The 22,986-nt window shown below is 40.3% G+C and overlaps 1 protein-coding gene across 1 annotated transcript; it reads left to right on the forward strand.

The window, feature by feature from the left end:
* The first annotated feature begins 685 nt into the window (after window positions 1–685).
* Window positions 686–21,974, forward strand: EXOC5 (exocyst complex component 5). Its single transcript, XM_010186901.1, has 18 exons — window positions 686–775; window positions 3,980–4,127; window positions 4,523–4,717; window positions 8,852–8,916; window positions 9,349–9,377; window positions 9,530–9,639; window positions 10,107–10,151; window positions 10,251–10,391; window positions 11,498–11,580; window positions 12,047–12,256; window positions 12,518–12,553; window positions 13,418–13,565; window positions 15,235–15,343; window positions 16,156–16,276; window positions 16,702–16,788; window positions 19,963–20,071; window positions 21,037–21,252; window positions 21,587–21,974. The coding sequence occupies exons 2-18, from the start codon at window positions 4,023–4,025 to the stop codon at window positions 21,773–21,775; spliced, it is 1,998 nt and encodes a 665-aa protein (XP_010185203.1). The 5' UTR covers window positions 686–775; window positions 3,980–4,022; the 3' UTR covers window positions 21,776–21,974.
* The last annotated feature ends 1,012 nt before the right edge of the window (window positions 21,975–22,986 follow it).

The following is a 22,986-nucleotide window of genomic DNA, read 5'->3' on the forward strand; positions in this document are numbered from 1 at the left end:
TCAGCCAATATTATGGAAGATGCTTGAGTAACCTTGTTTTTTCAGTATCACTCACGCCCTGTTTTTCCTTCTTGGGAAAGTCAAGTCCATCACTTGTTTTGTGCTTGCTGTGGTTTGGGTTTTTTTTCCTTTTTATCTGCTTTGTTTCTGCAGCTGCAGTTTGATGTTGCGTCGTGGCAATCTCGCGCTGTTTTTGACACAGGGCAGTGCCTTGGTCCATTCTGTTTGTGATGCCGTGTTGTGAACTGCATCAGGGTTGAACAACTGCGAAGAATACTTTATTTGCTGCATAGTTTTTTAGCCAGATCAATTCTCCTATCTGATGGCTGGATCTGGGGATGTAACATCTCAAGTCAGTGCAGCTGCTGCGTGGTTCAGACACTTTGTCATGGCAAACCCTAAGCTCACCTAGAAATAAGGACAGGTAATTTAGAGCCAACTCTTCACAGATCTGCTGCAAACTCTTTGCTAGCAGCCTGGCAATCTCCAGATGTTCAAACCCACCATATTAAGAGCAGTGTTCTTTGTATTAAATATGTAAAGAGGTGACGGGGTAATTGTCAACACTGTATTTGCTCTTGATTGTAGTAAAGCTTCTAAACGCTTTCAAAATTATGTATAAGCAGCTGCTTTGGGAACAACCTGCTGTGGCACATTGTAAGGAGTTTTTATTCTGTGGCTAGGAGCCTTTTGTGGCAGATGAATACATTGAACGCCTGGCATGGAGAACACCTGGAGGAGGTTCCAGAGGTGGAGAAGCTTTTGATCCGAAAAGGTAAAATAAAATCGCGTGATGGTCAAAGTGAATGTGCCTCTAATTGTACTGTTTTATTACACCTGTAACAAAAAGCCTGTGTGTAGTTGTTGGTGTGTGTCCAAGGAGGTTTTCAGTTGGGAGAATTGCTAGAATTTGGAACCATGAGCCAATTATTCAGAACCAATTATTCAGTAACAAGAATAGGGAAAGTCACTTTCCAATTTAGACCTGTTGAATGATGGGGAATTTATGTTGTTTGTCCTTGTCAGACGTGAATGTTCCAAAGCACTGGAATTGCCAGATTAAAGCATAACATGAGGCTTCACTGCTATGATAGTTAAGTCAATTTGATGAGTTTCTTGCTAGTTTAGCTCCCTGAGCTGGCTTCTTGTGAAAGCCAGCAGTTTACAGTCCTGGTGCAAATAAAAGGAAGAAACAGGTAGGATGTGAAGAAAGACAGGAGCGTGGCAGTGTTGACTTAGATTGCTTTAAACTGAATTTGTGTGAACTTGCATAGTCTGAATCAAATTATCAACTTGCTGCTGCTGAATGGAGACAGATTTGTGCCACTCTTCCTTGCTTTTAGCTGCATGCTGTGGTGGCTCATCTTGACCAAGCTCTAAGCACATGTTTTCATAATAAGCTAGTTAACTCACTAAAATATCAAAAAATTAACCTGACGATAAAACAAAAATAATTTTCTCGTTGGGTTAGCAGTTCTGGGAGACTTGAAAAGCCTGGGAGCAGGTGCAAAGGGAAGAGGCTTGGTGAGGAGTGTGGGTGTGGAAAGGAGCAAGGCTGGGGCAGGAGAAGTGGGGACAGAGGAGGTGCTGCAGGACCTTCTCTGGTTTGTGGTGAGAAAGAGTTTCTCACTGTTTCTCAGCTGAGAAACCTCACCCTAAGAAGCCAGATCTTTGGTTACTGGGCCAGCATTGGGTGGTGCATTGGTAACTCAGATGCACAATTTTATACAGCAGTGTTCAGCGTCTTACGTTTCTGTACTCCAAACCTCTGTATCTTTTGTTTTTAAAGGAATGGCTCATTCAGACAGTACTACTTTTTAGCTTTTGTACCAGTAGTGTTAGTCTTTCTAGAGACATAATTAAGTGTTTTCATTTTTCACATGGTTATTACTTGGGAGATGAGCTTGACCTGCTTCCTGTTATGGTTACTGGAATGCTCTTGAGCTAGCAGGGCCAACAAAAGGTTTGGGTACCTGAATGTTGGTTTAGATTATGGTGGTATGAATTCATAGTGCAATAGCTGCTCCTTAGTGACTTCTCATCCTCATGATCTTACTCCAGATTGAGATTGTCAGTAACCTGAGCTAGAGCTCTTAAGAACCTTAGGAATTGCTCACTTGATAGGCAAGGTGTTATTATTCAGAAGCAAATATGAAAGGGACCCTTCTTCTGGAGCAGTCCTGGCTCTTTGGAGGCATTCAAGAATAGGAAGGTTTTTGGTGGAGTTCTAGCAGGATGCTGGACCCTTGACGTTCAATCCAGGGTCTGTATCCTATGCAGAGCTTTATGTGGGATTTAAGCAGGAAGAATCCTGGAAATACACAATATTGCTTCCTGTAGGTCTTTCTCCACAGTTGTGCCTAGTTACACACTTTAGGGTAGTTAATGATTTGTACCAATACCAGCTCAGTTTAACCTACGTTCTGTGTTTCTGCTGGTTTGCTTGTAATGCACTTTCTTATTTTTCAGGATGAGAGGAAGTTACTGTTCTGTAACAGTAAATATTTTTCTTGTGGGATCTTCTAGTGTTGGGCAAGGACCAAAATTAATATCAAAGAGAAGTAGACCTTCTGGTGTATGTTTCTTCTCTTCTGTTTTTTGAAGATGATGCTTTTGTTTGGTAGAAGGAATGTTGGAGTCATTATTTCTATCCTGAGAAACCTGACTAGCAGCTACCTCTTCTACTTGAGCATGCTTTCTTCTCACTGTATTGAATAGCATTGCTGAATAAGTGCTGAGTTGGCACAATACCTGTTTAAAAAAACAAAAAGCCCAAACTCGACTGAATCAGTTTGTTAAAAAGGAGTAGAAACTCTCTGCTCTTCTTGAAGCTTTTGTTTGAAAATATGCTCTGTGTCACTTACTATTGTTTAGATTTTATTTTAAATATACTTCTGCTGACTTAAGCTTGTTCCTTGTGGTTTTCTGTGGTATCTAATGCAACGTGCTTACTCTTAGGCTTCTGGCAAGCAGGAAGTGCAGGAAAGAAGCCCTAAACATCTTCCCCAATCCATTTATCTTTAATAAGTTGTGTCTTTAAGTCACTTACTGTTGTAAAGATATCACTGGTTGTAAGGAGTTCACATTCCCAGTATACCTTCTGAACAGAGTATATGTGAAAATGCAGATTCTGAAAGGTCTTGAAATAGCTCCCTGGAAAGGATTCCTGTTTCCTCTCCTCTTCTGTGTTGACATTAAACCTAGACAGCAGAGTTCTCAAATCTTTCATATGTTTTCAGTTATTAGCATGAGTTTTATGGCTATGGAGGATCTGGGAGTAATCCGTTCCCCGAGCATCAGTAGCTGGGATGTTTAGAAAAGTATTTAGCTGAAAAGATGACTGGAATGGGAATGAGAAAGAGAGAAACATTGAGAAGGGAATAAAAAAGAAAAGAGGAAATGAAGATTGCATTCAGATGTGACGTGTTTGGGAAGAGTAAGATGTGAGTCTGAAAGAAAAGTGAAAGTGATGGGAAAGGGCAGGAAAAAACCCTTAAAATTGTATATGTTATAGGAAGAAAAGAAGTGAAGTCGGGAAGCAACCCGGTGATAACAAACAGCATTATGAGGCTATAGGATTGTACTCATTGCTGATTAACAGGATGCTGATTTACAAATTTACAGTAACTTGTACAGTTGAAAATATTTTCCCGTTGCAGCCCTTACGTTGATGGAATGCAGTGACCTGAGCTCTCTTTGCTCTGATGAGACTTAGTGAGGGAAGATGAGTGTTTGGTATTTAGGTATTCCCCTCTGCCCTGGCCTACCCTTGATGTGATCATGTAGCTTTTATGTAGGTGTAGAGTTCTGCACAACTGGAGCAATGTAGTTTAAAACAAAATAGCATTTGTAAGTTAGATGTTATTATATCAGCCTTGTATGCAGCTTCTTTTCTTTGATGTGTTTTTTTTTAAGCTCTCTGCAGAGGACAGGGTCTTTCAAACTAAAGTCTACTTTCCTGTATTTTATTTTAAATCAGATTATTGGAAGAATTTGTAAATCATATCCAAGAATTACAGGTAATGGATGAAAGGATTCAGAGAAAGGTGGAGAAGCTAGAACAGCAATGCCAGAAGGAAGCAAAGGAATTTGCCAAGAAAGTACAAGAGCTGCAGAAAAGCAACCAGGTAAAATCTAAAGAGTACAGTCATTGCTAAGCTGTGTGAATTTTGAAAGCATCACATGCTCTATTAACATTTCTTGGTACAGCGTGCTCCTGTTTGAGATAAGAATAAAGAGGGTTTGATGGAAAACAATTTCCCCTGTCAAAGGGGGCTTCTCTGCATGTTCCATTAATAGGTGTTAGCTATTCTGAAAGTAGGGAGTCTTCACAATAGTTTAAAGGAGGACACTAAACTTTTAAAGTAGTTGTGTGCACTTCATTAGTGGTTCTGAGTAGTTCTGAAATACAGCACCTGAAAAGCTGGTGCCTGCATTCACTGTGCTTCTTGTTGAAGTAAACAGAGCGTTTCCTAAATTACAGTAAGTGGAAATCCTGAGTTTTGTGTCCGTATTCTCCCAGGTTGCCTTCCAACATTTCCAGGAACTAGATGAGCACATCAGCTATGTAGCAACTAAGGTCTGTCACCTTGGTGACCAACTGGAGGGGGTAAACACGCCGCGGCAACGGGCTGTGGAGGCTCAGAAACTGATGAAATACTTTAATGAGTTTCTGGATGGAGAGCTGAAGTCTGATGTTTTTACAGACTCTGAAAAGGTAAGAGCTGTCAGCGGGATGAAAGCAGTTCAAAGCAATAAGCAGTACTGCCCTAATTACAAGCTGCTACCATGACTTACCATGGTCAGACTTCAAACCAGTGAGTGACTGACTTGTTAAAGTTGCATTGTTCTGAAATGTAAATGAACAACGCTAGGCTGCAGATCGCTGATAAAGCATTTGTATTCAGTGATGCTTAATGTGGCAATATTGGCATTTTTCATTTTATGAAATTATCAGAGATTTGAGAAATGCTGGGAGGGCAACTTGAGAGTGCATACAGTATCTGCCTTTTTCCTTTGAACCCCTTGCCTCAGATCCACCCTGTAATGCAGAACGTTTCTGAATACAACTTCTTTGTGAAGCTTTGCTCTGTTGGGTCAGTCCACTGGCCTTGGATACCTTTTTGTCACAGCATGCGTTTGGGCTTTGTGTAGTCCTGTGGTTATGTCTCCACCCTCTGAATTTAGAGGAACCGGGCAGGAAAACTTCAAAGAAATGTTAAAGCATTTCGTTTTCCCTATGCTTCAAGAGTATGTTCACGATGCAAATATAGTCTGAACGGTGTGGCTAATAGAAATAAACTGAAGGAAGAGTGTCCAGCTGTAAGCAAAAGGGCACACATTAGATTTCCCTATGCAGTTAAGAAGATAAAGTTGTTGGTTTGGCTTTGTTTTTTTGTGAGGTGTGTCCTGAACAGTTTTCCCATTCTCCTTAAATTCCGTGCAGTGATATGACAAGTCAGGAAAAAACTACAGTATGTGGGAACAGCAGAAACTTGGTTTGCACATTCAGCCAAAAATACGTGCGTGAAGTGCAGCTCATAGAGGAGCTGAGAACAGGTTAGTTAATAGTCATCCCCTCTCTGCTGAGCTGAAGGCATCTCTCAGGGAAATGAAAAGCTCATCATTTCATATAGCTGTACTCCAAAGGAGTCAGTTGCGTAGTGACTTTTTGGTCTGTGCTCTGTGGATGTATGGTAACTGCCAGTTGATAGTTTGCCCTAGTCAAAGAGGGAGCACACACAAACTTTCTTTGGAGGAAAACAGAAAGGTTTCGACATAGCAGAAGTTCTTGTATGAAGAGCTGTAAAGCCTTTTCTGGATCTGCATCAGTGTCATTTTTTCCCCCTTTTTTCCTAAGTAGAAATAAAATATGGATTTTAAAAATATGTACTGGCAACATGGTAAATAACAAAACGTAAGTTAAAGAGAATTGTGTGTTGTCTGCTGAAGAGTCTTATCCGGAATTCAGCTTTCACTTTAAAGTTTTGGAATACTTTCTGTAGGAGGATCTTAAAAACCTGGTAGATAAATAGGGTAAGCCTGGAAATTGGTAAACAGATGAATCTTTATACACCCTGAAGAGTGATAAGACGTTCAGGAAGTCTGGTGGAAGACAAATGTAGTAATGGCTGGAAGTCTTGTGCCAGTCTGCAGAGGATGTGTGGGAACACAGACAAGGTTTTCTGGGTACGATTTGTGTCAGGGTGGGTTATTACTGCTCTGCAACTCTTTGCCTCCTAGTTTAAATAGTAAGTAGAAGCAGTGTTTGTGAAAGAACTTGCCTAGACGTGTGCTATCACATCTTAAGGATTCCTCAAACTAAAAGTAGTCCTAAATTAGGAGAGAGTAACAAATATTCTTAAAGGTCAAACCTTCATGCTTTCTCAGTGTCTTGTGGTCTTCGAGCTGATGTGGGTTTTAGGTAGTGTTTTGGAGGGTGTTAGGATTTTTTGTACTATGGCATCCCTCACAAGTGTGGGTTTTTCTTTGAGACATTGAGGGTAGGGGATACTGTGAAGAGAGAGGTACGGAAGGAATTAGAATGCAGTTATTTCCTAGGGAATTAATATTTTTCTCAGTAGTGTCAGTTCTTAATCTATTGGGTTCCTTTTTCCTACGCTCAAGTTGTTGATTGCCACGTTACTTTCTCCTAGTTGTACTGAACAGTTTCTAACTTTCCATCTCTTTAAGGTTTTTCCTTACTGCCTTGTCCCATACTATGTTACTGTACATCTTCATCCTCTGAATCCTTATGTTTTTCCTTGCTCTGCTGGCTAACCAGTCCCTCTCCTGTACTGAAGAGTCTTGAACTGAGCAAATCACTCCGGTTAAAACAATTAAAGCTATTAAAATGATATAGCAGCTCACTTGTCTAACATGCAATAGCATTGTCTTGTGTTTGATGTGTTGACTGTTACTCTTACATCTCTTTCTCTATTTATGTTCTGTACTCATCATTTTTCCATTATGCCTTAAAAACATTTTGTGTTAAGATTCTCTTGCCATTATTTGTTCATGATTCTTCTGATTTTTTTTTTCCAGATATGTTTTAGCCTTGATGTTGTATTTTACAGCATCTGTTTATTTTGATTTAACAGTTTACAGAAGCCAGATTCAATTAAAAATGAAATATGTCCAGATTTAAGCAGAAACCATGGAGAATTGATTTGCTGTGGCTTCTGTTGTGTGTAAGAAAAGGCCCTGAATTCAATAAAATCTTAGTTAGTTAACAGTTATTGTGTGAAGAGGAGACAAAGAAAATGTTGAGTTTGTGGGGTGTTTTGTTCTTTTTGTTCTTTATTTTTTTCTTTTTAATTTTTTTTTGGTAACGTAGGTGAGTAACAGCTAATATACAGACTGTTCTAATGACGTGGCATTGATTGCAGTTGTTAGGTATTAAGGCTGCTGTAAGCTAATAGAAAGAACCGCCGTTTCATTGGATTTATGTGAGGACCGTAGCTCCTTTTGACTGAAGAGGCTGTTGTAAGCTGACAGTTTGAAACATCATAAGCTACTCTTAATAAGCAGGATGGATATACTTTGAGAGCTCCTGTTTTTGCTGTCCAACCAACCTAGCGTGATGCTCGTGCTCTGTATCCTTACCTGTATGTCCTGTTCTTGAGAAGTTTTAATCCCAATCTGCTCTAAGAAGTGGGAGAATAGGGATTTGTTACTCTCACTCCAGTTACCTAGAGCATGACTAACAGGAAAAACAAGATAAACTCTGTGTTCTCCACTTCTCTGTTGTGTCAGCTTATAAAGGGAGTAGCTAGAGCTTCCATCTCTTCGAGGTGCTTTCCACAGCATAATAAAGCCTGTAAAGCCATCCCAGAGCTGTCCTGTTTGGGCCAGTCAGCACTGGGTGCTTAAATCCACTGAACTTCAGTTGCAACCAGCTGCATCCCCCACGTTTTCAGAAGTGGAAATAGGTGTTTTCTGCAGTTTGTCAGCCTTGCAGAACAGTCGCTGAGCACTCCTGAGGTGCACTGCCCGTGCTGATTGATCGTGGAAGAATAAACTACAAAAGGTTTTGCTGTCCAGCACAGAGCAGAAATTTGCACCTTATGTATTAGTTTGTGACTTCATGCAGCTATTCATATTCTGTAGATGCATGATTAACTTTCATTTTGATCTTTGCTTTGGAGTTTATAATTTCCTTTAGCTTCCATTTCTCCTTCCTTGGGAGAATGTGAGATATTCCCACTACACTCTGCTTTGATCCCATTTTTCCCCTTTCTCCCCTCTCCATGTTGAGCATTATCATGACTTGTGTTTGGATACAGCTAAATAAAGAATTCCCCAGAGCTTTTCCTGACGTGTCTGAGAGGGTTGCTGGCCATTTCTCTTCTAAGTTCAGCAGAGATCTCTTCTGGTTGGGTGTGAGGCAGTAAGACTCTTATCCTAATCCTTTGTAAAGCCAGCTGTGTGTTACTGTTCTGTATTTTATTCCCAAATGGAAAGGCCCAAATTTTCATGTGATTTCTCTAGCCACGTTCTGATCTGATCAGCCCTGAGGAGTCTCTGGTCTGAAAGCTGTAGAGTTGTGTTGGCATAGATCAGCTATTTGTCCAGGTAGCTTAGACACCTACACAGGCTCCCACTATGAGCATAAAATGAAAGACTTCTTGTCATGTTTTGACCTGTATAATTTCATGTTAAAAGCAATACCTTAAGCGCCATAAAAAGAACATACAGGAACTTAAAGGGGGTGATCTCTTCCATGGGGATATCAACTCAACCAGCTTTAGAGGTAGGAACTACCTGTGTGAATACTGAACAGTGGAGGGAGAGGACAGGAGTAGCCCACAGTCAGACCTTTAATATTGCTGTCATGTTTTGCTCTTAACAGATTAAAGAGGCAGCTGATATTATTCAGAAACTACATTTGATTGCACAGGAGCTGCCTTTTGACAGGTAAAATTCTATTGGAACTTTTTTTTTTAAGTATTCACATAGCTATAATTTTCTGATGCTTCCCTTGTCTACTTTTTGGCGCTTTACTTAGTGATTCATGTGGCTTTTGAGATGGATTGTGTGCTTATTTCTCTCTCCTCTATTCTCAAATTTGTGTTCACGCACTCATGATGTAGGATCATCTTTACATACGCATCCTAAACTGCTTAACAGACTTTTAATGGGATAATTTTGCTGTGCTGCCTTAATGCTAGATTTGAATTAGATGCTTGTAGGTTTTTACGGATACAAAGCGTGTAACTTTTCTGTCATCTTTGTGTTATGTATTTTAATTTTTAAGTAGAGCGCCTGTTACTTCTGGTCTAGGATGTCTGTGATTTCTTTTGTGATGTGCATTTGAATTTAATCATGGCATTTTTTTGTTGTTAACAGGTTTTCTGAAGTAAAATCAAAGATAGCAAGTAAGTTATCTATCTGGTTCAATCCATATTCCTGTATTTAAATTGTTAAAGAAGATTACAGAAGTGTGCAGTACTGTCAGTATTACGATTTTTGTCAGTGCTTGTATGACATAGCCTGATGGATTTTTGTTGTTATCCCTTTTCCTCTCCAGGTAAATACCATGATTTAGAGTGCCAGCTAATTCAAGAGTTTACCAGTGCACAGCGAAGAGGTGAAATCTCCAGAATGAGAGAAGTAGCAGCAGTTTTGCTTCACTTTAAGGTAAAAAGTAAAGGTTTTAATTTAAATACATAAATAAAACAACCTATGATACAATAAGTGCCTATTTTAAGTGAACGTATTTGCGTGGGCAAAACGACCGTATCTGATAACGTGTGTAACCTCAGAAATACTGAGCTGTTCCATCTAAAGTCAAATGCAGGGTAATAAAGGAGGCAGATGATGGGGGATTGGAGGTGGAGACCATTCTAAGATCACTTTTCTTGTGTGTGTCTGGACTGACTTTCATGCTTGAGAAAGCATTGAAACCTGTGGCGTATGCCCATATAGAGTGGTGATAAGTAAAGTTGTATTAGGCTTGTGACAAAAATGGATTTGAAAGAGTCTGTGCTGGTTTTTTTTTTTTTTTGCAATAACTTCTTCACAGGGGTTGTATTTCCTTGATTTCATTCTCTGCTGAAAACATGGAGAACCTGCTTTAACACTGAGTTGTTTTGTTCCTTCCACAGGGCTATTCCCATTGCGTTGATGTGTACATAAAACAGTGTCAAGAGGTAATGCATTTTGTTTTACCTGTATCTCTTTGGGTGTTAATTGATTTATTCCTATAGGGTGTTGTCAGTATATTATGAAATGTGTTTCTAAAACCCTAGGGTGCATTCCTGAGGAATGACGTCTTTGAAGATGCAGCCATTCTCTGCCAGCGAGTGAATAAGCAAGTTGGAGAAGTCTTTAGTAATCCAGAGACTGTGCTAGCCAAACTCATTCAAAATATTTTTGAAGTTAAACTTCAGGTATTTTAAATTTTAAGATGTTGAAGTTCATTGAGGAAACTTTAAATCCAAAAATATTGTATCTAGTAATAACAATTAGGGGGAGTTTACAATATTTGTAGTCTTGTATAAGAATGTAGAATCATAGCTGATTGCTCTTTAACAGTTCGGACAGATAATCAAGCCTATATCAAATGAAGCTGCTTGCACTCTGAATGCAGTGCAGCTGAAAATGCTAAAATTCAGTATGTAAAATTATAAGGGCATCAGTATGTTTATTAAGTAATTAATAAGATGTTGTATGTGTGTTTGATTTTTTTTCCTGTGTGTCCCCTACCAGGGATATGTCAGGAAAAGAAGTTTCACATTTAATAAATGTCTTCAATCTGTTTGTTCCTGGAATTGGATTTCATGTGTGAGGTTGGCATTGAATAAGTGAAAATAACTTATGCTGTGAATGCTGTCTCACAGCTAATGCAGTATGTGTATGGAAGTCTGGAATAGCTGAAAAAATAAAGTTTTCCATCCTGTGAATACACTCCACTTAAGTGTGTCAAGTCACCAAGACGACTATTGGTTGAAAGGGCAATTTCCCTGTAGATGTTATTCTGTGTCGAGATTGAGCTTGCCTTTCAACCCCAAATTTGTGTGTCAGTTTTGACTTACTGTGTTATGTTAAATAATATTTTTACCCAAATATTCAATGACAAGAAGGTTTTAAGCTTGTATCTGCTTTGTATACATTACAATAAGTAAATATGTAAGCATCCCCTCTGCTTACTGTCAGCTGCAGAAGTGCCCGTAGGCCTCCAGTGCTTTTGACTCTTAAAAAGTGGGCATTTTGTGGTGTTTGGTCAAGCATATTTTCAAAGCAATCTGTCTTTTGTCTTTGCTTCACACACTACTGCTTTGTATTATTGTATTTTCTTCTAAAATAGATATGTAACGCTATCTGTAGATAGCACAGGATCTGTAAATTAGAGATTTAAAACCAAAGCGTATGTGAATTACCTTAAGTAAGATGCATGCTTTGCAGTAAACTACCGATAATGTACAAGTAGTGAATAGGACCTGTTCTTCTCATAGAACCTGGTAGTTCTTCTAACAGATTTACCCACATTTTACAGAGTTATGTAAAGGACCAGCTAGAAGAACACAGGAAATCAGATGCAGAACAGTATCTTAAGAATCTCTATGATCTATATACAAGGTATTTAAAATATTGATGATGATGAAATTATTGTTGTAGATCTCTTGTAATAGAATGGTTTGTTATCAAGATGTAGGAAGAGAAGCCAAAAATGTACACTTCCCATAAAAATGGAGACGTTTTTATGGCCGTTAACTCTCACAATGTTTGCTTTCCTAAGAAAAATTTTAAAGTACCTTTATTATTTGTAATGGGAAGTATTTAATGTAGTGATCTTTGAAAGTGATATTAAAACGGTGCAAAAGCCAGTCCTCTGCATCTAACTGGCAACTTCCTTGACTGCGCTTGTTCTGTATGCGATTAAGTAAAGAGTTTGGCATAATTCGTGTTTGACTGTAAAGCTGCTAGAAGTCTTAATCGCCATCAGGATTCTGTTGTGCTATGTACTTTGCAAACGTGTAATGCTGTAATTCATATAAACTCAACCTTTTCCTCCTCTCTCCTCCTTTGTTTCTTTTGCACGAAGAACTACTAATCTGTCAAGCAAATTGATGGAATTTAACTTGGGTACTGATAAGCAGACTTTCTTGTCTAAGCTTATCAAATCCATTTTCATTTCCTACTTGGAGAATTACATTGAGGTGGAAATCGGTTACTTGAAAAGTAGGAGTGCAATGATTCTGCAACGCTATTATGATTCCAAAAACCACCAGAAGAGGTCCATTGGCACTGGAGGGTAAGTTTCTTCGGTGAAGTTTTGTAGTTTTAAAATGGAAGGGAGGTGGTAAGGGGAGAAACGTAGTGTTTGCCATATGGGATGTACAGTGATGAACTGCAAAAGAGCTTTTAAAATGACCTACAGCTTTTCGTAACTTGCTATCACTTTATGTTAACTTCTAAAAAGTGTATTGCTCTCGGTACATGTGAAAGGTGATGCATGGTATTTATACGCTCATGGGAAATGAAAAATACCAGTTAAACCTATGTTTCAACTTAGGATCCAGATCCACAAAAGGACTGAAGCAAAATTAAGGTACCTAAAGCATGTATATGTGTGTATCTAAAAGCATACATTTTTTTTCACCTGCCCAGGTCTTGTGGTCCCCTCCCAAGACCTAGGAAGGGGAAAAGACCATAGCAATGTCAGTGAGAAAGCTCTTAGTGAGCCCAGAAGATGCAATGGACTTAGAGAAAGGTAAAACAAGACTTCATTATCCTCAGGGTAGAGAAAGTCTAATAAAGGAGTGGTGAGAAGTGGGAAAGGAAGAATTAAAACTTTTGTGTGAAGCAGAGGTGATAAGACTACTGCACCTTTCAAAGAGCTACTGGGTTCAGTGTGACAGGAATGAGAAGTGATTTGGAGAGAACAGCAGCAGCGAAGTAATTAAATGAATTAAGAAACAAAGATGAAAATTTAATTTTCTTGGGGAAAATTAAATTGCCTGTAGTGACTGACGTTACGGGTTGTTTTCTGCATGGCGATGTGTTGGAGCATGCTTGACTAAATCAGGACTGTGGAGACAGTGGACGAGGATGAGAGGATTTGTGGGCGTGGATGAGATAGAAAGCCCTCTTTTTTTGGAAGTATGATGGGACAGAATGTGTGGAGGCTAAACTTTGTCCACAGAGAGCGTAAGCGAAGGATTCAGTTGAAATGACTCTCATTCCACAATGGGGAATAGCTGGTCCCATGGTGTGAACGTGCCATGGTAGAACACAGTTGACCATGGGATCAGAGCTGGTAGTTGTGCGTTTACAAGCAATATCTTTGAAGCTTGCAAAATTGTCTTAATGCTTACATATCCTAAACCGTGTCTTGGGTTCCTAAATCATTGTTGAATTTTAGCATCAAAATTTCCATCCACTGAAATCTTATTTTGGTTTATCTTTGTTCTAGCATTCAAGACCTCAAAGAGAGGATAAGGCAGCGCACAAACTTACCCTTGGGGCCAAGTATTGACACACACGGAGAAACTTTTCTGTCGCAGGAAGTGGTGGTTAACCTCTTGCAAGAAACTAAACAAGCTTTTGAAAGATGTCACAGGGTAAGTTTGCTTCTTGTGATCTCCATTAGTGATACGATTTTGTGCATGAAGTTAAAACTCGAGGTTCAGTTTTCAGTTGAAGTGTGATAGGAAGACAGGAAGGACAACTTAACTATGCAAAGGGAAGTTAAATGTGTCCCTGACTAACTGATTGTAATATTTATATCGTGACAGATCTCACACACAGAATCACACACAGAATGGCTCGGTTGGAAAAGCCCTCTGAGATCATCACGCCCAACCGTTCCTGTCTACCCCCTAAACCATATCCCTAAGTACCTCATCTACCCGCTCTTTAAACACATCCAGGGATGGTGACTCCACCACCTCCCTGGGCAGCCTGTGCCAGCTTCTGACGACCCTCTCAGTAAAGAACTTCCTCCTTATCTCTGACCTGAACCTCCCTTGGCACAGCTTGGTGCCGTTTCCCCTTGTTCTATCCCCCATCACCTGGGAGAAGAGCCCAGCACCCACCTCTCTCCAAGCTCCCTTGAGGCAGTTGTAGGTGGTGCTGAGGTCTCCCCTCAGCCTTCTCTTCTCCAGGCTAAACAAGCCCAGTTCCCTCAGCCGCTCCTCATCAGGCTTGTTCTCCAGAGCCCTCCCCATCCTTGTGGCTCTTCTCTGAACACGCTCCAGAATCTCCACATCCTTCTTCTAGTGAGGGGCCCAGAGCTGAACACGCATGCAGATATGCAGATGCATGCAGATATGCAGTGTGTCCTAACTGTGACTGCTTTAGGAGAAACAAGTTGGTAATTCTGAATGTAACCGTACATTGCAGCATTTCTGTGCTTGTCTGTAACAGTGTTTTGTTGTTGGGGATTTTGTTTTGTTTGGTTGTTTTTGTTTTTTTCTTTGGAAATAGAGCAAAAATCTTTAGGAGCGTTATTGCGTAAATTGCATTGCAGCAGTGATCTTTCTGACTCCTAGCTTTGTAAAATCTTCACATTATTCCTTAAAAACAAAAGCCGTATTTCTTGTGTACTAAAGTCCTATCACATTTTTCTTTAGAAAAGGGATTTTTCTGGCAGGTTGCTGTCCAAACTCCCACGTTGCTCACAGCTCACGAGGGTACACAGATGCTGTGTGTATATGTGGGCGTTACTTCACTTAATAAAAATGGTCGTGCTCCGCTGGCTCCGGCTGAACTGTGATAAGTGCTGCTGACGGTCAGTCGGTGTTATTTTTCTGCAGTCCTGTGGCAGTGATAAAGGAGTGGCTGCACTGGGTGACACTGAAGCTCCATCAAACCCGGTGTCCTGTCCCCGGTGGCAGAAGCTTGGTAAAAATGAGAAAAGGCAGGGCATGGATAGCGTAGTAATCTTTTCTGTGTGCATTTTCCCAGCACTCAGTAGTACGCAGTTTGGGAAATTCTTGAGATTGCATCTGAGTAATTGTGTGTTAAGGACTACTAATTAATATTTTCCTTTATTATTAGTACTATTACTATTAGAAACTGTTTCTGTTTTTGCTTTCTGTAGCATTCTGTGGCACGTTGGTTTCAGTTTTCTTGTTAATGATGCCTTATTAATACTAAAGGCTGTTCCTGAATCAATTATTCTGGAATACTTGTTACATTTCAAGCTTATCCCCTACACAGTATCGGATAAACTTTCAAATATATGCAGAACTGACCTTTAGGATACATTTTTTTTCTTTTTCTTTAAAGCTTTCTGATCCATCAGACTTACCCAAGAATGCTTTCAGAATTTTTTCCATGCTTGTGGAGTTCTTATGTACAGAGCACATCGATTATGCGTTAGAAACAGGCCTTGCTGGTGAGTACAGTATTTCCTGAGCATTTCATCTTAATGGCCTTTGTGCAGGTGATCTTTGCAGGTCCTTGCTGTGCCTTATTGATTGGCCTTGTTCAGAATGTGTTGGTTAAATGAAATTTGTTTTGGGTACTTGGGAGTCGGCATTTAATGACTTCTGACTTCCATTTGGGGAATTCATGCACAGATGGAAACATGCCACTGTCTTCAGAAATGTTTGTGCTGCAGAAATTGGGGCATCAGCACCTACCTCTTTTAATTGTGCTCTGTGACGTAGCAGGAGGATATTTTTACATTAAGGCTTAGTGTGCTATGTTTTATAAGAATTCTGTGCTTGTTTGTATGCCTGTGCATGTTAAAAGTGACAGTAAATAAGAAAACTGCTTGTATTAGAGAAGAATATTGTCGATGAGAACTTCTCTGCAGACATTCAAAACCCGCCTGGACGCCCTCCTGTGTAACCTCATCTGGGTGTTCCTGCTCCGGCAGGGGGATTGGACTGGATGAGCTTTTGAGGTCCCTTCCAATCCCTAACGTTCTGGGATTCTGTGATTCTCTTTCCTACATGAAAGCATAAAATTCATGTTCTGAAGAAATATTGAAATGGTTCTATTTTTAGAAGATATTTCTGTGCTTATGGTTATTACCTGATATAGCCATGAGAAGTATTCTATATATGGCACCGTGGTGAATTTTTGAAACTAAGCCTGTGTTTTAAGCATTCATGGAAAAATTTTCCATATTGAAAAAAACCATCATGCTAATTATAAGACTGGTGTGTCATTACAGCTCTTTTGAAACCTCCTTTGCTTTAGGTATTCCCTCCTCTGATTCAAAGAACGCAAATCTTTATTTCTTGGATGTTGTCCACCAGGCCAATACTATTTTCCATTTATTTGACAAGCAGTTCAATGATCATCTGATGCCATTGATCAGGTACCTTAGTTTGGGTAGCATTTCCTTTGTGAATGGTCATTTTGGGAAGAAAGCTTTCTTTTTTTTCATTCTTCATCTCTTTGGAGGCCATGGGTTGGATCCAAGGGAGGCAGAGTGCACTGAGAGGTTGGGTTTGCTCTGGGTTTGCTCTCCCACCTGCCAGGGGCTGGCAGAGCTGAGAGGCGTTGTTCTGCCTAAAATACATTGCAGTATTGCCCAGCAGCACCCAGCAAATCCTGCTCGGGGTCAGACGCTCCTCAGGCTGTCGATTTGTTGTTCTGAAGCCAGCGAACCCTAAAGATCTAAAGTAGCCCGTTCTGATGGGATGGAAAATGTTCACAAAATTCTGCTGTAGGTAGCAGACCCAGGAGACAAATCTGTTTTTTATATTCTAACACAGTCTCACACATTTTGTACCTTTGCAGTTCTTCTCCTAAACTATCTGAATGCCTTCAGAAGAAAAAGGATATCATAGAACAAATGGAAGTCAAGCTGGATATGGGCATTGATAGGCAAGTGGAGACTTAAACTTTCTCATTAATTCTTGTTAAACCTCTTTGTGATGTAGCTTTCCTTATAAGGGTGATTATTTCTCAACACAAAATTTATTTTTTTAAAATCCATAAGTATGCATCAGAGAGCAGCGTAGGGGAAAGGGACCTGGGGGTCCTGGTGGCCAGCAGGATGACCATGAGCCAGCACTGTGCCCTTGTGGCCAAGAAGGCCAATGGCATCCTGGGGTGTATCAGGAGGGGTGGTTGTAGGTCAGAGAGGTTCTCCTCCCCCTCTACTCTGCCCTGCTCAGACCGCATCTGGAATATTGTGTCCAGTTCTGGGCCCCTCAGTTCAAGAAGGACAGGAACTGCTGGAGAGAGTCCAGCGTAGGGCTACAAAGATGATGGAGGGAGTGGAGCATCTCCCTTATGAGGGAGGATGGAGCCAGGCTCTTCTCGGTGACAAACAATGATAGGACAAGGGGTAACGGACACAAACTGGAACACAGGAGGTTCCACTTCAATTTGAGAAGAAACTTCTTCTCAGTGAGGGTGACAGAGCCCTGGCCCAGGCTGCCCAGAGAGGTTGTAGAGTCTCCTTCTCTGCAGACATTCAAAACCCGCCTGGACGCCTTCCTGTGTAACCTCATCTGGGTGTTCCTGCTCCGGCAGGGGGATTGGACTGGATGAGCTTTGGAGGTCCCTTCCAATCCCTGACGTTCTGGGATTCTGTGATTCTTGTGGATAGGAAATTTAGGTTTTGTTTGTTTATAGGGTCATGTTTTCCATGGCAGATTTCTGACCCATAAATACTTCTGGAATGATGCTGAAGAGTTTTAGTTACGTTGAAAGAGTGCAGTAATTCAGTTTTGCATTACTGTCTCAAACTGCTTTTTTTCTACTTTAAAGGAAGTAGGAAGGATGATTGAAATAGGTTAAAGACTTGCAGGATTTCCATTAGGAGCAAAGTTTGACAAAAATGGGTTAGGTGATTTGCTCGAATCTGTGCAGTGCTATGGATTAGACCTAGTCATAGAAGTCTGTAGACCTGGAGTAATTTTTATTCTGACATTGACTTGCTTTGAGATTGACTGCCTCATTTAATCTTTTTTTTTGTTATTATTCATTTCTCCAAATAAAAATGAGGGGATAGCTATAAAAATTGTAAATTAAAATCAGAGCTGTTTTGCAGCAGAGGAAAATAACAAACTATCAAGCTTCATATTAGGAAATGGAGCTGTTGTGTGTTGCCCTACTTCGGTCCAGGAAGCACGTCGTGTTCCCATATTTCAAGTCAACCTGAAATATGTTACCTAAGCTTTCTGTGCCTGTTTTCTCACTGTAGTAACTGAAATAAGCCATTCTGTAGAAATTATTAGTGAGGTTTTTGTAAGGTTCACAGCACACTGGAGAGGGATGAGAAGAGCACTGTGTGGGACAAGCGGGCATTGCCTTTGGGTCCTATGGGTGCTTTCTGCAGGGAGACGAGGAGGATTCAATGCGTTATTTGCACCTGGATTTTCTGCAGGTGCAGAAAAAAGGTGGAGATGGAGGAGGTCTAAGCGGCAGCTGAGATTTTAGCTGCTTCTGCTGGAAGTGACCCTGGAGGTTTAAACACAAAGTTTGAAATACTTGAACCATTGAGGCCATAAGCTTTGATCTAGGCAGGCATAGGTCAGTCATGAGCCTTACAATGGTTTGTAACTGTTTGTGTAAAATAATGAATCTCTTAAAGGTGATAGGAAGACTTAGGAGAACGAGTCCCTGTTGGAAAATGGCACATTCGTTGGTTTGTGGATGAGGACTTCAGAAAACATTTGTGCTTTGGCAGATAAAGAGATTGGTTTTGAGATCAATGTTACATGTAGAACGTTTACATGCTGCTTTGTGGTGCCGCTGATGCTGTTGAGAATTGATTGTCTTGCTTAAAGGAATGATCTAGTTTAAAAAATAGAAGCAAATGTCTAAACAGTGGTGGTTTCCACATTATCCAATCTGAAAAAGTCCAATGGAAGCTTCTTGAATGGCATTTGCAGCAGTTGTCTACCTCTGTCAAAGTGATTTATTAGCCAAACAAAATGAGTTCAGCTGGTTTTCTTTGTGTGTGTTCTGTATAAGCAGCCTTCTGGGAATATTTGTTGAAAATGGAAATTGAGGAGAATGCAAGATATAATTGCTTTAAATTTCTGTTGGTATGCGATTTGGTGAATGAAGTACCCCTGAAATGCAAGTCTTCTACGCACAGAAGCCAAGTGCTTTCCCTCTTTTGATACGTGTATTCTTCTCCCCTTCACTCCAGCTTGAATACTTCAAGGCCTGTAGTGGCCTTGACTGTGTTTTCTCCGGGGAGATTAGAAAGGTGAGGAAAAAAGAAAACGAGACAGAGGGAGGGTCCTGGCAAAGGGAGGCACTGAGAGAGGTACACAGCTTCTCTCAGCTGCTTGGCTGTTTGACCTTTGGTTTGGACTTCATGTAAAGCAGGGTCCTGACCTTAGATAATGCTCTGAAAAGAGAAGTCTTGAGAGGGAGAAAGAAATGACACTGTAAAACTCTATTAGGTTTCTGAACAAGAGAATACCAAGCTCTGGCAAGGGAAGAGGGTTTACCTTTTTCTGATGCTTCTGGGTAACAACGCAATGTGATCTTGTTCTGCTGAACTCTGGAATGCTTCCCTTGGCTTTCTGATTCCCTCTGTTGAAGAACACTGTCCAGTTTCTCTGAGGAGCTGGATTTGAATGGATTGCCCTACAATTAATGTGTCCCTTTTAAAACCAGCTGGCCAGCGTGCTGCGTGCGGTGCTCCAAGACACTGAACTTGGAGGAGAGTATTTTTAGGATTGTTGGGGTTTTAATTTGACTCATTCTCCTTCCTTCTGACTGCTTATGTAAAATCAAGCTTATCTTTTCTAGAGAATTGCATTGCAGCTTCAGAAAAGAGTGTGTGTGTGTGCGTGTCAGTTAAATCAAGTATTTCCTTTGACGTATCCTAGCACCACTTGCTTCTTACCCTAAAAGCAAACATTTATTCTGTCTTCTGTAGATTACTCAAATGTTAGGTGGTGGGGTTTTTTTTCCTCATTGCCTTATGCTGCTTACGTTTGTGTAGAATCATATTAGTATATGTAAATATAAAAAAATCAAGGAAATTAAAATGTTCCCTTCAAAACCCAATCTGTATTTGTAACTTTAAAGGACCCTGAATTGTATGATTGGACAGATGAAGCATATCTTGGCTGCAGAGCAAAAGAAGACAGATTTTAAACCAGAGGATGAAAACAATGTTTTGATTCAATATACTAATGTAAGTAAACTGAATCCCAGCTCATCTGTAGCTTCAAATGCTTGTGAGTGTTAGCAGCTGCGAGCACACAGGAGACAACGTGTGCACTTGGCCAATTTACTTAGCTCTTCCATTTTGCACCAAGCATCTCCACACTCTGTTGTGGACTGTTTTCTCAAGCTGAAAAGGACTATTAACAGTTTCATATCTAGCGTCAGACACAAATCAGGAGGTGCTGGACAAACTGTCAGAGCCTTTCCCCTCTGAAGAGGCCCAGGTTTGGATCAAGATTTTTAGCTGGTAATTAGCTTTAAGCTATCAGTTTCAAAATAATCAGTTATCAGGTACTCTAGTTGCTGGGTGCTTTTTCCCATGAGAATGGCAGGCGCATGACAAAGCATCACAGGGATGGCATAAACATTTTTTGTGCACAGAGTTGTCTCTGCCACCAAATCTGTCTGAATCCCGGCCTGTGGGCTGCGGAGAAGCTGCGGTGCTGGGTGACATTGGGCTCTTGTTAGGGAACAGCACAGAGGGAGGTGGAGAGCAAACTGCAGCCAAGGGGAAGAAGTGGAGCAGTCTGGTGTGACATGGGAAGGGTGAAGATGCCTGCATGGCTGTTAATTTGGGTTTATAACTGCAGCAGACAAGGTATTTCATCACTTCCCTCCACATGTACACGCACCCCTTGGTTGTTCATTATTTGAATTAAAAGCCCAAATTAAACTGTTCTATTCCAAACTGGTATGAACTTTAATTTAAGTGAATATTGTCCTGCATCTGTCTTTCTAGTTATATTTTTGCATCTTTACGTGGCAAATGAAAAACTGTTGGAAAATTAATTTGAAAAATGACTAATTTCAATGGTATATCGTGGGAGATAAAGACTTAGAGACTGATGTTCAGCTTATGATGTCGAAGCGACTTTGAGAAGAATAGATTTCTAGAAAGTAAATTACCTAATTTTTTCTTTTCCTTTTATTTAGGCTTGCGTTAAAGTGTGTGGCTACGTTAGAAAGCAGGTGGAAAAGATCAGAAATTCTATGGATGGGAAGAACGTGGACACAGTTTTGATGGAGCTGGGAGTTCGTTTTCATCGACTTATCTATGAGCACCTACAGCAATATTCCTACAGTTGCATGGGAGGCATGTTGGCTATTTGCGACGTGGCTGAATACAGGAAGTGTGCCAAAGACTTCAAGGTAATACATAGTGATGTTATATATTCTGGTTCTATACCAGCAGTTCTTTGTAATGTCCAGAGCAGTTTGCTGATACCAATTTGTTGCTTGCAGGCTGCGTGTGTTCATTGAAGAATTTATGTGTTCGGTGCCTAACTTTGCCTGTGTGCAAAGTGCCTCCTTACAGGGCTGTATCTTTTTAAGTTTTTTTTAATGCACACATGAGGAGAGAATGCTGGATGTAAATTCTCTGTAGGGAGGGAGTATTTTGAAAGTCTAGGTGGAGAGCGTGTCATAAGCATTCAAGCAACTCTAACTCTTAATATTTCTTTCTCTCTTTTTCTCTTAACTGCAGATTGCGCTGGTGTTACAGCTCTTTGATACCTTGCATGCACTTTGCAATCTTCTGGTTGTAGCCCCGGATAATTTAAAGCAAGTTTGCTCAGGAGAACAACTTGCTAACCTGGACAAGAACATCCTTCACTCTTTTGTTCAGCTGCGTGTTGATTATAGGTCTGCTCGTCTTGCTCGTCACTTCAGCTGAGAGCGTGGAAAAGGAAATGTACCTTTGGGCAGGCCTCAGTTAGAAAGCACAGGAAATGATTTCTTACCGAACCATGGTTGTAACTTTAGTGAGATAGCGACTGTTCAGAATAAAGCAGCAGCCATATTTAAACATGACTGTGTAGGAGGCAAGCAGGTAAAAATCTGAACGCTATTAAATGTAAGCTAAAACTCTCCTGGTGAAGAACACTGCAAATCTACTTGCTACTGATTTTGTTTTTACTGGAAATGTCAGTGTAGGAAAGCAAGTGGTGCATTGAAAGTATTTTAGTCTTCAATATTGAATTGAAGAACATTGCAAATCTACTTGCTACTGATTTTTTTTACTGGAAATGTCAGTGTAGGAAAGCAAGTGGTGCATTGAAAGTATTTTAGTCTTCAATATTGAATTATCAGATACCATTTGTTAGACTTGAACTGCAGAGCATAGCGTAGGTAATGGATTACATAGAATAGACCAGTGTAGAAACATTCTTCATCAATTTTAATGACTTAGACTTCAGCACAGCTAATCATAATCAAATTATCTCTGATTGGTGTTTCTAAGTCATTTCTTTCATTTTAAAGCGTTATCCTGCTCAATGTAATTTCTTGCTCTAAGTAATTAGCTTGGAATTTCTTTGAGATGTAGGAGCATAAGAGCAACGCTCTCCCAGAAAGCTGTGATTTATCATTGTGTAGCGTTCTAAACAGAACTAAAGCGGTGAAAAGTTTTGGGATTTATTTGGTGCTTTGGGGTTTGGTTTTTTTGCGTCTAATAGCTGATGGCCCACCGGAATTGACTGGCGTTGTGTGATCTGATATTCTTGTCTCTGTTTCATACTGGCACACCGAATTTTATATATGCTCCTAAAGTAAATACAGCTGCCTTGTCTAAGGCGTTCTTATTACGAGGTGAAGGTGCCCACTGTTGGGTTAATGTAAGAGAACTTTCTCTCGTCTCTTGTTTTGTATGTAAATAAATTCAGATTCTAACAAAGGGAAAGGATAAAACATAGCCCAGTTGTTTGGATGTGGGAGGAACGGGCAGTGGCTCTAGCAAAAACCTAGAGCCGAAAATCCCTGTGCTGCAGAGAATGAATTGTCAGTGCCTGAGCAATATAAAATGTTGAAGTGCGCAAAAGCTTCTCTCCCACTGATCATGGTTTTGATGTTGGAGGTGTAACTTTTGTCCGTGACGCTCCAGCATTT

The sequence above is a fragment of the Mesitornis unicolor genome, unplaced genomic scaffold, assembly GCF_000695765.1.
Source record: "Mesitornis unicolor isolate BGI_N332 unplaced genomic scaffold, ASM69576v1 scaffold17496, whole genome shotgun sequence".
In the NCBI taxonomy this organism is placed as follows: domain Eukaryota; kingdom Metazoa; phylum Chordata; class Aves; order Mesitornithiformes; family Mesitornithidae; genus Mesitornis; species Mesitornis unicolor.

What these genes read in the sequence shown, in the direction of transcription:
- EXOC5 (XM_010186901.1), top strand. Translation starts at nt 4,023, where the DNA reads ATGGATGAAAGGATTCAGAGAAAGGTGGAGAAGCTAGAACAGCAATGC. An exon ending in CAGTTTTGCTTCACTTTAAG is followed by an intron (nt 9,640 to 10,106) that starts GTAAAAAGTAAA and finishes TTCCTTCCACAG; the next exon opens with GGCTATTCCCATTGCGTTGA. An exon ending in CTCTATGATCTATATACAAG is followed by an intron (nt 11,581 to 12,046) that starts GTATTTAAAATA and finishes TTTTGCACGAAG; the next exon opens with AACTACTAATCTGTCAAGCA.